Source organism: Oncorhynchus clarkii, unplaced genomic scaffold, assembly GCF_045791955.1.
Source record: "Oncorhynchus clarkii lewisi isolate Uvic-CL-2024 unplaced genomic scaffold, UVic_Ocla_1.0 unplaced_contig_566_pilon_pilon, whole genome shotgun sequence".
Taxonomy (NCBI): Eukaryota; Metazoa; Chordata; class Actinopteri; order Salmoniformes; family Salmonidae; genus Oncorhynchus; species Oncorhynchus clarkii.
In genome coordinates, this window is record NW_027260880.1 from 67078 (window position 1) to 82581 (window position 15504).

At 44.9% G+C, this 15504-nt stretch overlaps 1 protein-coding gene across 1 annotated transcript in view; it reads right to left on the minus strand.

Annotated features, from left to right (window-relative positions):
* Positions 1-13583, minus strand: part of LOC139402056 (platelet-derived growth factor subunit A-like) — a 39001-nt gene extending 25418 nt beyond the window's left edge. The window contains exons 1-3 of the mRNA XM_071146119.1: positions 12816-13583; positions 11668-11767; positions 388-513 (exon numbers count right to left, since the gene is read on the minus strand). Coding sequence (XP_071002220.1) covers positions 388-513; positions 11668-11767; positions 12816-12878 — 289 coding nt within the window. The 5' untranslated portion in view covers positions 12879-13583. The remainder of the gene's footprint in view (positions 1-387; positions 514-11667; positions 11768-12815) is intronic.
* Between the last annotated feature and the right edge of the window lie 1921 nt (positions 13584-15504).

The following is a 15504-nucleotide window of genomic DNA, read 5'->3' on the forward strand; positions in this document are numbered from 1 at the left end:
TCTACCCGCGTGGCACTCTCCCAGGTAATACAAGTCAAGGCCCGGCGAGTTGAGACATGAACACTGAATGTCTGGAATTTCCTCGCTTAAGGATACTTTTTTCTCCTCCCGACATGTGTGTCTTAGATCTACACGCCACAGCCAATCATAGGCTCCCCTAGACCGGTGACCCCTCCCTTTCCTCACCAGCGATAATCTCCCATGAATCCTAGGGTAAACGTTTGGTAGATAGACGTCTTGTCTTCATTATAAGTGCCTCGGTAAACACAACCTAACATCATATCCATTCATTGTCATGCCTTGGTTCAAACGTAGCCTGTGTGTGTGAACCCTGTATTGTGTTGTAATGTGTTGTAATGTGATGATTGTGTGGCGTTGCAGACCTACCAACGCTCCTCTTGCGTCGGCTGTGTATCTGTGAGCTCTTCAGGTCTGAGTAGCCATGCTGTTGGGAGTAGTTCTTATGATGCTTCTGCATCGGCTTGGTCTCCTCGATGACCTCATTTTCCGCACCTCGTCAAAACAGAAGGCAGCCGTGTTAATGCAATGTCTCGACACACACATACGCACACACATACACAGTCGCAGACACTCACGCCCACACACACAAACACACGGACACACACAGTCGCAGAGACTCACTCATACACACGTACACACGTACACACACACACACACACACACACACACACACACACACACATACACACACACACACACACACACACACACACACACACACACACACACACACACACACACACACACACACAGAGAAAGGAAGCTTACTCAACCAAGCAAGTTCACCCCAGTTTCACCACTCAAGCCTACATTAATGACACTTTACAAGCCCACTAGAGCTTAATTGGAGGTGAATTACATTGTGGTACAAGTGGCTAGTGTGGTCCTCACCTAAAGACTACGTCATTTCCTCCATTGATGTTTTATGGAGCCTGCTTCTACACAACAAACATTCCTAGTCACCGGCTTAATGAGTTAAATGAACCGCCTTTATTGGCTTGGCAGACAGTTGATGATGTCATACCTCGACAATAATCAACATCATCATCGTTGTTCGGCTGCAAAACAGTCGACCACAAGCCTCCTCCAGTAGGGGTTACAGCAAACATGATCTAGATAGTGTGTTTCAAACCATGCCATAGACCTTAATGTACACACTAAACATGATCTAGATAGTGTGTTTCAAACCATGCCATAGACCTTAATATACACACTAAAACGAAATGCTTCTAAATAGTGCCAAATAGGGTTATTTGGCTTGTTCTTCAAACGGTACTACAAAGAACATTTAAGATTGATGCAGGTTCTTTATAGAACCATAGCAGATCCCTTGTTGGTGCTATATAGAACCCTTTCCTAAGGTTCTATACAGAACCATTAATCAAAGGTTCTATATAGCACCAAAAAAGGGTTCCGCTATGGTTACAACCCATTTTGGAGCTATACAGAGCCCCTTTTAAGGTTCTTTATAGAACCTTTATCGAGAATGGTTCTATAAAGAACCTTCATCAATCTTAAATGTTATATGTAGTACTGTTTGAAGAACCATAAATGTTGTTATTTTGGTTAGCCATATTATATTGTTTGAATCCCATAGGTGTTATTATTGTGGTAATTGACAAGTTGGATCAGGTGTGCTAGGCCTGGAACTGCTGGGACTCGCTGAGGGGAAAAGTGAGAACTGAGGTAGACAACAGTTCTCAGTTGACATAAGGCCATATGTGAGTCTGTCACAAGGCACAGTCACTGGACATAGTCAGATTTACAACGCAACGTCATAACAACACAGGTGATATCAACTGGAATGACACTCACTCACGGTTGTACAAAATGAGCTTTGATCAAACCATGCCCCGAAATATTCTAATGAGCCACCACCCCTACATTTTAATTATCACTAACAGAGAAACCCTTTTCTGAACTGCAAAGAACCATCGAAGGGCTCAATGGGTTCATTGAGTCCTTGTGGTTCCGCATAGAACCATCACTCTTCCAAAAGAACCTTTAGGGAAGCCTCTTTTCTTAGTGTGTAATTACATGCTCAGTCTTATTCACCCATTACTAAACACAGTGGGAGGAGGGGGAGACTTTCACAGAAGGAATGCAGCGGCTACAGTTGAGTCACACACGTGGCCATCTTGTAATGTAAACCAAGGTGGTCGTTTCACAGGTGGTCATCAACCCCCATCAGCCAAGTAGTCTAATTAGTGGTTTTACATCACTATTTATAGGAAATGTTTGCTTAAATGTTGACTTTTGGCAGAAAGTGTACAATTACATTGAGTGCAATTATGTTTAGTCATGGTGCCACAGTACAGTGCAGGGCTGTTAGCTAACTGAACGCTAACAGTTTACTGTAGCTAGCTCACCTTATTACAGTCATGGTGCCACAGTACAGTGCAGGGCTGTTAGCTAACTGAATGCTAACAGTTTACTGTAGCTTGCTCACATTATTACAGGCATGGTGCCACAGTACAGTGCAGGGCTGTTAGCTAACTGAATGCTAACAGTTTACTGTAGCTTGCTCACCTTATTACCGTCATGGTGCCACAGTACAGTGCAGGGCTGTTAGCTAACTGAATGCTAACAGTTTACTGTAGCTTGCTCACCTTATTACCGTCATGGTGCCACAGTACAGTGCAGGGCTGTTAGCTAACTGAATGCTAACAGTTTACTGTAGCTTGCTCACCTTATTACAGTCATGGTGCCACAGTACAGTGCAGGGCTGTTAGCTAACTGAATGCTAACAGTTTACTGTAGCTTGCTCACCTTATTACAGTCATGGTGCCACAGTACAGTGCAGGGCTGTTAGCTAACTGAATGCTAACAGTTTACTGTAGCTAGCTCACCTTATTACAGTCATGGTGCCACAGTACAGTGCAGGGCTGTTAGCTAACTGAACGCTAACAGTTTACTGTAGCTTGCTCACCTTATTACAGTCATGGTGCCACAGTACAGTGCAGGGCTGTTAGCTAACTGAACGCTAACAGTTTACTGTAGCTTGCTCACCTTATTACAGTCATGGTCATCTGATAATCCCAGCTTGTTTTGGTCCCCACCCAGAGTATGCATTTTATTATAGGATCTGGTGCCAAAGTAACACACACTCATGGTACAGACCGCAAACACACACACACACTCATGACTGGCGTGCACACACACACACACACACACACACACACACACACACTCATGACTGGCGTGCACGCACACACACAGCAGTAAAACGATAAAGGGCTGTTCAGTGGATCAGGGAACAGAGGCTGGACTGTCCAGAAGCTTTCTGAGACACTGTTTACAGATCAGGTGGGTCCTCTCTCTGGTAGCCCACCTGTTCAAGGGACACAACCTCATACCTGTTCACATATACTGAACACACACACACATCAGAACTCAACTCACTATGCTCAACAACGTAAAGCCCAGAGTCAACCATTAGACAAAGCCTTCAGGTAAACACAAGGACTTCACTTACAGCTCCTTTGTGCTATAGATGAGACGTTTGAAAGGCTTTTCTTCTCCTGTACAAGGTCTATATAAACCTCTGTTTGTTTATTTATTTACATCTGTATGCTGCATTTCGAGGCCTTGTCAAGCCTAAACATTGCCCAGGCAGTGGGAAGAGAGAGAGAGCGGGCCTTTGCTTCTGCCAGCTAGTCAGTCATTTACATTCGAGTCATTTAGCAGACCCTCTTATCCAGAGCAACCACAGGAGCAAATAGGGTTAAATGTCTTGCTCAAGGGCACATTGACAGATTTGTTTCACCTAGTCGGCTCTGGGATTTGAACCAGCTATCTTTTGCTTATAACAGCTAGGGTACCTACCGTCCCAGTCAGACAGCTGTGACCCAGAAAAGATTTCCCTCCCTAGAGGAAGTGATTAATGTTTACCTGCTCTGCTTGGGTAGCCCAGTCTCCCTGCCGTTTAGCCCAACACAAAACCTATAGGTATCACTGTGTCAAGTAGGCTCATGTACACTAAGGCACACAAACACACACGCTAAAACACGCATGCACGGACACACACACATATGCACTCAGTCAGACACACAAACATGCACGCATGGACACGTAGGACGTGCAAGCACACATTCAGACACGCACACTAACACACACACACTCTGTCCTGTCTGCCCTCCTGTCAGTGAAACAGGTTGTGACAGCTGCCTGATGTCTCCACCTAACAACCTTTTAACGCTTTGGGTCACTGACAGAACTCCCAGCCTGCTTCTCTTTCTGTCTCTCTCTCACTCGCCCCTTAACCTTTCTCCGTTAACCCTTCTCTCTTCCTCCATCCCTCCTTCTCTTGCTCTCCCTCTCTTTATCTCTCTCTACCTTTCCCCGTCTCTCTCAATCACTCTCTTTCCCTTTTTATCTCTCTACCCGCTACCTCTACCTCTCAACTCCCCTTAATTTCTCTCTATCTAGTCTTCCCCTTTCTCTCTCTAGGTGGGAAGGGAGGGAAGGAGAGGGGGAGGCAGGCAGGGAGGGAAGGAGTGAAGGAGAGGGGGAGGCAGGCAGGGAGGGAGTGAAGGAGAGGGGGAGGCAGGCAGGTTGGGAGGGAGGGAGGAAAGGAAGGATAGGGGGAGGGAGGGAGGGAGTGAAGGAAGGATGGGGGACGCAGGCAAGGAGGGAGGGAAGGAGAGGGGGAGGCAGGCAGGGAGGGAAGGAGGGAAGGAGGGAGGGAGGGAGGGAGGGAGGGAGGGAGGGAGGGAGGGAGGGAGGGAGGGAGGGGCAGGCAGGCAGGCAGGCAGGCAGGCAGAGAAGAAGGAAGACAAGCAGGGAGGGCGTCACGGCAATGGACACTGGGAGGAGACAGGCCATGTCAGAGTGGCTGGAGAGAGAAAAGGAGACGCCATATAAAGGAGTCCTTTATGGACTGACTACTGCTTTTTCAGCATCACAAAAGACCTTTCTGTTGTTTTCCTTTCTACATGAAGAAAGCAGGCTGGGAGAGAAAGAGAGAGGGAGGGGGAAGGGAGGGAGATGGATGGACATAGTGATTAGAGCGAGAGAGGGAGAAGGATAGACAGAGACAGGGGAGAAGAGAGAAACGGATATGGATAGACCGAGAGAGAGGCAAGCATGAAGACACAGAAGCAAACTGAATGAGCAAGAGAGAGAAAGAAAAAAGAAAGGAGCGAGAGGAAGAGAAAGACAGTAAACAAGACAGACAGAGAAAGATATAATGCTACCTCTGTAAGGAACACCCCTCCTCCTCTCTCCTGTCTACTCCAGGTAAGGTTTAGGTAAAGGCTTGTTGGTAATGACACGCCTGCTGCCTGCAGCAGCCTTCTCAGTCTCCAGCCATGAATCACACTGCCTCTGATGACTCCTAAATTACTCCCTCTATTAGCTAGGAGATTGACTCTCTCTCTCTCTCTCTCTCTGTGTCTCTCTCTCTCTGTGTCTCTCTCTCTCTCTGTGTCTCTCTCTGTGTCTCTCTCTCTCTCTGTCTCTCTCTCTCTCTCTCTCTCTCTGTGTCTCTCTCTCTCTCTGTGTCTCTCTCTCTATGTTTGACTCCCCCTTTCACTGTCAGCATGCTACCTGCTGACACAACACTTCTGGACCTGTTTTCATAAAGTATCTCAGAGTAGGAGTACTGATCTAGGATCAGTGTTGCCTTTCCTACTCTGAGACATCTTATGAATACAGGCCCTGTGTCACGACTTCCACCGAAGTCAGTCCCTCTCCTTGTTCGTGCGGCATTCGGCGGTCGGCATCGCCGGCATTCTAGCCATCGCCGATCCACCTTTCATTTTCCATTTGTTTTGTCTTGTCTTCCCACACACCCGGTTCCAATTCCATAATTACATGTTGTGTATTTAACCCTCTGTTCCCACACATGTCCTTGTCTGGAATTGTTTATTGTAAGTGTATGTGCACGTTATGTCTGGCGCACCAAGGGGTTCTGTCTCATTGTATCTATTGTTGTTGTTCACTGTGATTTTTATTATGAAACTGCACCGTTGTAACACCGTCTGCTCTCCTGCGCCTGACTTCTCTGCCTCCAGTAGGCACTCCTCACACCCTGGTCATGGAGAAATGGAAATGGTTCTTCCTGTGAGATAGTGTATCAGCCCACTGAGCACAGGCGTCAGTTCAATGTCTAGTTTTAATTTACATTGGGTAGAGTTGTCAACTAATGTGAATTCAATGTAAAATCAACCCCCTAAAAAATCACCTCATTGGATTTAGATCAAAAGTTAGGTGGAAAAAATACAACATTTCCTTACGTTGATTACTTTTTTGTAATCCAACCAGATTTCCACATTGATTCAACATCATTACATTATTTTTTTTGGTTGAAATGAAGTGGAAACAATGTTGATTCAACCAGTTTTTCCCCAGTGGGAGTATTTTGTCTTAACGGGCATGTGGCTGTGGGTGAATCTGGATCATCGGAGTAGGAATGCTGATCTAGAATCAGGTCCCCCATGTCCATATAATCTTATTAAAAGGCAAAGACTGATCCTAGATCAGAACTCTGAGAAGCTTTGAGAATACAGGCCCTGAACTGTTGCCAACGGTAGGTAAACAGGCAGAGCAGAGCTGTAGGTTCAGGTTGTTGTTGCACAACCTTTCCCTGTAGAGTGAAGTGCAGATAGGAATACAGGCTACAGATACTCCACCTCTCCACCTCAGGCCTCATGTCAGGAGTCAGGTTCCCCTTTCTGTCAGTCCTTCAGTATAGACAGATAAGAACAGGCCAGACCAAGAGGCTGGGGAAGATGAGAGGAGAAGGGGAGAGGAGACTGGCTCCAGGGGGGACAGGGGGGCGAGACTTCAGCAGGTCATCTCAGCTGTCACCCTGTCTGAAGAGACCATCGCCTTGCTGACTGCTCTTCACTGACTCCCTGACACACACACACACACACACACACACACAATCACCCTCCCGTCCACCATGGACCTCCTACATGCCCCTGAGGCTGCTCTCAACACTGCAGGCTCTCGACACTGCAGGCTCTCGACACTGCAGGCTCTCGACACTGCAGGATCTCGACACTGCAGGCTCTCGACACTGCAGACTCTCGACACTGCAGACTCTCGACACTGCAGGCTCTCGATACTGCAGGCTCTCGACACTGCAGGCTCTCGACACTGCAGGCTCTCGACACTGCAGGCTCTCGACACTGCAGGCTCTCGACACTGCAGGCTCTCGACACTGCAGACTCTCGACACTGCAGACTCTCGACACTGCAGACTCTCATCACTGCAGACTCTCATCACTGCAGACTCTCGACATTGCAGACTCTAATCACCGCAGACTCTCAATACTGCAGACTCTCATCACTGCAGACTCTCATCACTGCAGACTCTCATCACTGCACAGACCCATATAAAACACACGCCAAGACCAGATAAGCCCTGAAGGTCTCCTTCTAAATGACACTGACACATCCCTCCCTTCTCCCAAAGTTGAAGAGGGTGAGAACTCATATCTGTCAACAAGGTATAAGAGTTCAAGAAGTGGCTAGGGGTTAAGGGTTTAGGATGCAATGGTTGCAACATATGCCATGGGACAAACAGACATAGATAACTGACAGTTCTCTCTCTCTCTCCCTCTCTCTCTCTCTCTCTCTCCATCTCTCTCTCTCACCCCCCTCTACTTTCTGACAGGCAGGACCCAGTCCCTTGTACAGTCCCTCTCTCCTGTAACTAGCTTTACTGTCCTGCCGTTCACAACAAAAGCTCTGAAAATACACCTCTGGGTCTTTCAATGGCCTGCCTGGCAGCCTACTGGCCCATCAGGCAGTATGTTGGCCTCCAGACAGATGTATGTACTGGTAGTAATAATCAGGCAGTCTGTTGGTCTCCAGGCAGATGTATGTACTGGTAGTAATAATCAGGCAGTCTGTTGGCCTCCAGACAGATGTATGTACTGGTAGTAATAATCAGGCAGTCTGTTGGTCTCCAGGCAGATGTATGTACTGGTAGTAATAATCAGGCAGTCTGTTGGTCTCCAGGCAGATGTATGTACTGGTAGTAATAATCAGGCAGTCTGTTGGTCTCCAGGCAGATGTTTGTACTGGTAGTAATAATCAGGCAGTATGTTGGCCTCCAGGCAGATGTATGTACTGGTAGTAATAATCAGGCAGTCTGTTGGCCTCCAGGCAGATGTATGTACTGGTAATAATAATCAGGCAGTCTGTTGCCTCCAGGCAGATGTATGTACTGGTATAATAATCAGGCAGTCTGTTGGCCTCCAGGCAGATGTATGTACTGGTAGTAATAATCAGGCAGTCTGTTGGCCTCCAGGCAGATGTATGTACTGGTAGTAATAATCAGGCAGTCTGTTGGCCTCCAGGCAGATGTATGTACTGGTAGTAATAATCAGGCAGGTAACAGAACACATTCCACTGTTTGAAGGGAGGCATTTCAATTAAATTATAAACACATCCTCTCATGCTAAGGCTAGCTGCTAGAACCAGCCCTACTGAGACCTATTTCAGACTCCACTCAGTCCAACCGATATGATGACGAGCTGAATTGTGGAGGAAAAGTCCTTTCATAATGTAGGCCTGCTATATTCCACATGTGCTGTGTTTGTGTGTTGTGATAATCTAAGGAAATGTTATTGCTATGTTGATCTGATAGGAGACACAAGACAAGTTTAACCATTGGTGATTCAATAAAGTTAACTGAATTTGCCAATAGGAAATGTGGATAAAACAAACAGACAACATCAGTAATAACATACATGCAACTATGTCTAATGATAAAATGACCAATGACATAGGCCTGTACAGTGCCTTGCGAAAGTATTCGGCCCCCTTGAACTTTGCGACCTTTTGCCACATTTCAGGCTTCAAACATAAAGATATAAAACTGTATTTTTTTGTGAAGAATCAACAACAAGTGGGACACAATCATGAAGTGGAACGACATTTATTGGATATTTCAAACTTTTTTAACAAATCAAAAACTGAAAAATTGGGCGTGCAAAATTATTCAGCCCCTTTACTTTCAGTGCAGCAAACTCTCTCCAGAAGTTCAGTGAGGATCTCTGAATGATCCAATGTTGACCTAAATGACTAATGATGATAAATACAATCTACCTGTGTGTAATCAAGTCTCCGTATAAATGCACCTGCACTGTGATAGTCTCAGAGGTCCGTTAAAAGCGCAGAGAGCATCATGAAGAACAAGGAACACACCAGGCAGGTCCGAGATACTGTTGTGAAGAAGTTTAAAGCCGGATTTGGATACAAAAAGATTTCCCAAGCTTTAAACATCCCAAGGAGCACTGTGCAAGCGATAATATTGAAATGGAAGGAGTATCAGACCACTGCAAATCTGCCAAGACCTGGCCGTCCCTCTAAACTTTCAGCTCATACAAGGAGAAGACTGATCAGAGATGCAGCCAAGAGGCCCATGATCACTCTGGATGAACTGCAGAGATCTACAGCTGAGGTGGGAGACTCTGTCCATAGGACAACAATCAGTCGTATATTGCACAAATCTGGCCTTTATGGAAGAGTGGCAAGAAGAAAGCCATTTCTTAAAGATATCCATAAAAAGTGTTGTTTAAAGTTTGCCACAAGCCACCTGGGAGACAATGCAAAACGTTATGTTTGGCGTAAAAGCAACACAGCTGAACACACCATCCCCACTGTCAAACATGGTGGTGGCAGCATCATGGTTTGGGCCTGCTTTTCTTCAGCAGGGACAGGGAAGATGGTTAAAATTGATGGGAAGATGGGTGGAGCCAAATACAGGACCATTCTGGAAGAAAACCTGATGGAGTCTGCAAAAGACCTGAGACTGGGACAGAGATTTGTCTTCCAACAAGACAATGATCCAAAACATAAAGCAAAATCTACAATGGAATGGTTCAAAAATAAACATATCCAGGTGTTAGAATGGCCAAGTCAAAGTCCAGACCTGAATCCAATCGAGAATCTGTGGAAAGAACTGAAAACTGCTGTTCACAAATGCTCTCCATCCAACCTCACTGAGCTCAAGCTGTTTTGCAAGGAGGAATGGGAAAAAATGTCAGTCTCTCGATGTGCAAAACTGATAGAGACATACCCCAAGCGACTTACAGCTGTAATCGCAGCAAAAGGTGGCGCTACAAAGTATTAACTTAATGGGGCTGAATAATTTTGCACGCCCAATTTTTCAGTGTTTGATTTGTTAAAAAAGTTTGAAATATCCAATAAATGTCGTTCCACTTCATGATTGTGTCCCACTTGTTGTTGATTCTTCACAAAAAAATACAGTTTTATATCTTTATGTTTGAAGCCTGAAATGTGGCAAAAGGTCGCAAAGTTCAAGGGGGCCGAATACTTTCGCAAGGCACTGTATCTGTACCCCAACATAGGTGTGAGTGATGTAATGAACCCTGTATATAAGTCAAACCAAAGAAAAGCCCATTGGCTATTTAATTAGTGAATAGGAGCAAATGTTTCTTGGAGCAACAGTGCCAACATGAATCATATGGTTAATAGTAATCATAGTTGGTATATGAGCTAGACCTTCCATTACCAACACAGGTGTTTAAAAAGCCAATTATATAATTATCCATTTCCATCCACAAGACAGACTTGGGGAAAGCCCAGATTTGATATATGGTGGATGGCCTGTGTAAATAGAGGCTCATGTGAACTCAAACAGTTTGTGCCAGCGCACCCTTGTAACCGAATCTCCCCTTCAAAAGAGCCAGAGACAGACAGCTAGATTGCTCTCGACAAGAGACAACCACCTCCAAGGAACATGACTGCGGCAGAAAAGCTGTGCTCGCTGCACCCTGTGCGCCGCATGCGCCTATCCGTTTACAGCCACCGTTCAACGCGCCGCATGTCCCTATCCGTTTACAGCCACAGCACCCTGAGTACCATAACACCAGCATAGTGTGGGTGACAACTGCTAAATAGAGTCCGGGAAAATAAATACCGCGGTGAAAGTCCACCTTCTATGTCACATGTGTACACTACAGAGTCAGACGCGTCTTATCTCGCGCTGGTGTTTTCGTTATCAGTTCCCAAGTAGGATGCACCACTTTCTGTTCCAGAAAACCTGGCCTTCCCTCATCCCTGGCCTCGAGTACAAATCCGGGAGCATTTCCTCCACGAGACCCTGCCTTAACACGCTCCTGTGTCGCTGTTGTTTGTTTGTTTGTCTGTTTTCAATGAGCTAATTAAAAATACCCAAATGACTACATATAATCCCCTCCAAATGTCTCCGGGCCGAGCAGCGGGGCACAAAGCCTTTTACGCGCTCGGTGCCGAGAGCAGCTTGACCAGTCAGTCCATTCATTTCATAGCAACAGTTGTTGAAGAAGCATGCTGACTGGCTGCTGAGATCCCAAGGTAAGAATGACACGGAGAGCACCACAGGCTCCAGCAACTCCCATTTAGTGAATCAAGAGAATAACTAAAACATGCATTTGCTGCCGCTGAATCAGTAACACTATCCAATCGGGTATGCCCAAATAATGTCTGCTGCGTCTGTACGACCTTCATACATTCGGTATCATCGTTCTTTCCCCTAGTCAATTTTATGACACCGTTCTAAGTGACTTATAAATACAAGTAAACACCTTTCTGGTATCGCCCAGTGCGACAGATTGGGGTTCGAGCAAAGTTCAATGGAATGGAATCACAGTTCGTGTGCGTGAAAGTATCAAGAGACAGAATTTACCTACGGGGGCGTCTATCTCGGAGTCCAATAGCCGCTGGAGGTCGCTGATGCTGTGGATTTCGCTGTGGGACAGTCTCTCTATCAACTCCTGCGGGACTTCCTACACACACACAAAATCAAGACAAAACGATTACAATGAAGATTAAAGACACACATGGACTGTAAAAGAACGCATACATTGCGTCATTATCTATTATTGACTTATTAATGCAGGTTAATGGAGAGGAAAAATGACGCAAAGGTGTGCCCATTACAGCATTCATGTTCGGCTCTCTTGAGTCTTGTTCATAGGCCGTCCGCTACACTTGCACTTGTGACTTGTTGCGGATACTAGGTTTCTCTCTCAAGCTGGAAGGAGTGTTCGGCCTCACAGCGACAGAGCCTAGGCTATTTATATATCCCAAGTGCGGTTCCCATGAAAGCGTTTGGCTGGCTCAACCATAACGTTGTCACAGTTGGCTCGCGCATAAACAGATTTGGAACGACCGCCAAAAATAAGTCAAATATGTTTCTTGGTGCAGTTACAATGCTTGTTTCTGAAAGCGTTCTATGCAATGCATTCATATGGCAAGTGGGGTGGTGCTGATATTGCAAAACATTTGTGTCGCCTTAGGGCTACAAGTTTGCTTCTTGTTTGTTCGTTTTTTAGCAGATTAAATAGCACAAAAAAAATCAAATAGGCTTTTATGACTTAATATGCATAAAGTCAGCACAAAATGGTTGAGAAAGAACATTTTAAATATAAATACAAGTAGACCTAATATGTTTGCAAAATCAAGTGACTTGTATCCAAAATATGCTAAATCTATGCACTTTGTGACAAGTACCTTATTACTCAATTGTTAAGTCTATAAATAGTTGTGTCCCACAACTTGTAAAACAACATGCAACAATGTCGACTGCTGGCAAGCAAAGCCCCTTCTCCAGAACAAATGCGCGCTAAGGACAGCACCAGGAGCCCGAAGTCCCTAGACTACCCTCTACCCATTCGCCCCCACGCTCAACCCCGCAAAACGACCCCCGCGCCAGCAAGAGTGTGACAGCGAGAGAGAGAGGCATGCACTGTGCCTGACTGTAGCCTGCCACCATGGATAGTCTTATTCAAACCCGTAGAAAGTGGTTGCGAAAAGCCCTTATGTCTATCATACCTCAGCAACAGCATTCAGCAGGTACGATGTACAGAGCAGGAAGTAGCAAAGTACAGGTCTCATCTCCCTTTAATTCCGATTTCCCCAAAAACAAGAAAACGTCTCCTGCTGTAGGAGCCGCAAAGTCGCTCCTGCCCGCGGATGATCAAGAACCATCCCTTGGGGAGAGGAACATGTGAGTAGTCCCGTTCAGTCGCCCGCGGTACAACTCCTAAACACTTGTTTTTCGGAACTGTGCGGATATCTGAAGTGCTTTGAAGTAGGGTAGTTGACTGCAATGTAATTCACATTCGTGCGCGTCCGCCACTCCGAGCCCTCTCTCCGTGACAGAAGTAGAGCAGACAAAAGGACATGGCTGGCTCCTTAGACGAGTTGAGCAGTAAGGCAATCCCAACAGAAGACCTTGGCAATCATTGCACTTGTTATCGAACCCCCAAGAACGAGTAACTTGTTAAGTCTTCTTCAGAGGTTGGAAAACATGTGTAACAGTTTCCCTTGTTCTCAAATATTTCGAGTACTATACCCCAAAATTATGATTTATACAATGAACATGAAAAACCATGACATTTAAATATTTCAACAACAAAAAGTGCGTCTTTTTTAAATGGTACAATCCCAGGTTTAAGTCCCGTAATGAAAACCAAAAATAGAGAGGCGGAAATAGCTCTGTAAAAAGTTGTCCGTGTGTTCTATCCAGTGAGTGCTTAGCTTGCAGTGGGGAATAGAGAGCTCGACAGGTCCGTCTCTGTGTTGGACTCTGGAGTGAATAAAGTTTCGAGCGCACCGGAGCCGCTGAATATAGTGAGCTCGAGCTGTGGGAGTTGGGTGAGCCGCGTGCCCGATGCGCCTCCCCTCGCGCTCCGGTGGTACTCTCCCATCAATTCACTAGGCCAGGGAGCTGGTTGGTTGGCGGATGATTTAAGAATATATCCTCCTGTACCTCCTACCCCCACCCATGACGTCACCGACAAAAAAAACACACGTATAGACTATTGATTTTGCTACATATTAACAAACTACATCTAAAATAAAGAATTGAACATAATAATATATATATATATTTAATGATGATGAAGATGATAAAGCCCATGCCTTTGACCATCACTCATCTTCCTTATGATACACAGAGAGTAACCAACTGTTACAACACCTCTTAACAGTATCATGCATGAGTGATCCATTTAACAAACTTTTATCCAAGCCTATGTCACTCAAATCATCACATCAAATGTTATTTGTCACATGCTTAGTAAACAAAAGGTGTAGGCTTAATAAGAATAGCAAAAATCACTGAAGCTGGAGACTCATATCTCCGTCTCTAACTTTAAGCACCAGCTGTCAGAGCAGCTCACAGATCACTGCACCTGTACATAGCCCATCTGTACATAGCCCATCCAAAGACCTCATCCCCATCCTTTTATTTTTTTTGGCTCATTTGCACCCCAGTATCTCTACTTGCACATTTATCTTCTGCACAGCTATTATTCCAGTGTTTAATTGCTAAATTGTAATTATTTTGCCACTATGGCCTATTTATTGCCTTACCTCCCTTATCTTACCTCATTTGTACACACTGTATGTAGACCTTTTTTCTATTGTGTTATTGACTGTGTGTTTGTTTATTCCATGTGTAACTCTGTGTTGTTGTTGGTGTCAAACTACTTTGCTTTATCTTGGCCAGGTCGCAGTTGTAAATGAGAACTTGTTCTCAACTGGCCTACCTGGTTAAATAAAGGTGAAATTTAAAATTAAAATAATAATAATAATGTCTGAGAGTAAGACCATTATTGAGAGTAAGACCATCAGTGTAAAGGCCCAGTGCAGTCACAAACATCATTTCCTGTGTTTTACAGTGGGGCAAAAAAGTATTTAGTCAGTCACCAATTGTGCAAGTTCTCCCACTTAAAAATATGAGAGAGGCCTGTAATTTTCATCATAGGTACACTTCAACTATGACATACAAAATGAGAAGGAAAATCCAGAAAATCACATTGTAGGATTTTTAATGAATTTATTTGCAAATTATGGTGGAAAATAAGTATTTAGTCACCTACAAACAAGCAAGATTTCTGGCTCTCACAGACCTGTAACTTCTTCTTTAAGAGGCTCCTCCACTCGTTACCTGTATTAATGGCACCTGTTTGAACTTGTTATCAGTATAAAAGACACCTGTCCACAACCTCAAACAGTCACACTCCAAACTCCACTATGGCCAAGACCAAAGAGCTGTCAAAGGACACCAGTAACAAAATTGTAGACCTGCACCAGGCTGGGAAGACTGAATCTGCAAAAGGTAAGCAGCTTGTTTTGAGGAAATCAACTGTGGGGGCAATTATTAGGAAATGGAAGACATACAAGACCACTGATAATCTCCCTCGATCTGGGGCTCCATGCAAGATTTCACCATTTTGGTGGGATGGAGTTTTGGCCTGCCTTGTGACATCACCATGTGATAAATGAGTTATTAGACCAATAAGAAAGAGAGTTCCAAACCTTTTTGCCAATAACAGATCATTTTCAGTTTCCCCCTCCCCATTCAGACCACTCACAGACAGTCCTAGCTAAATTCTTGCTTGAGAAAATGGAGGGGGGGCATTTTTATTGAAAACAATCACAATAAGGTACTTCATTGTTACCCAGAAATAATTTGATATTGAGATAAAGATGGCTGCATTGGACTTTTAAACAA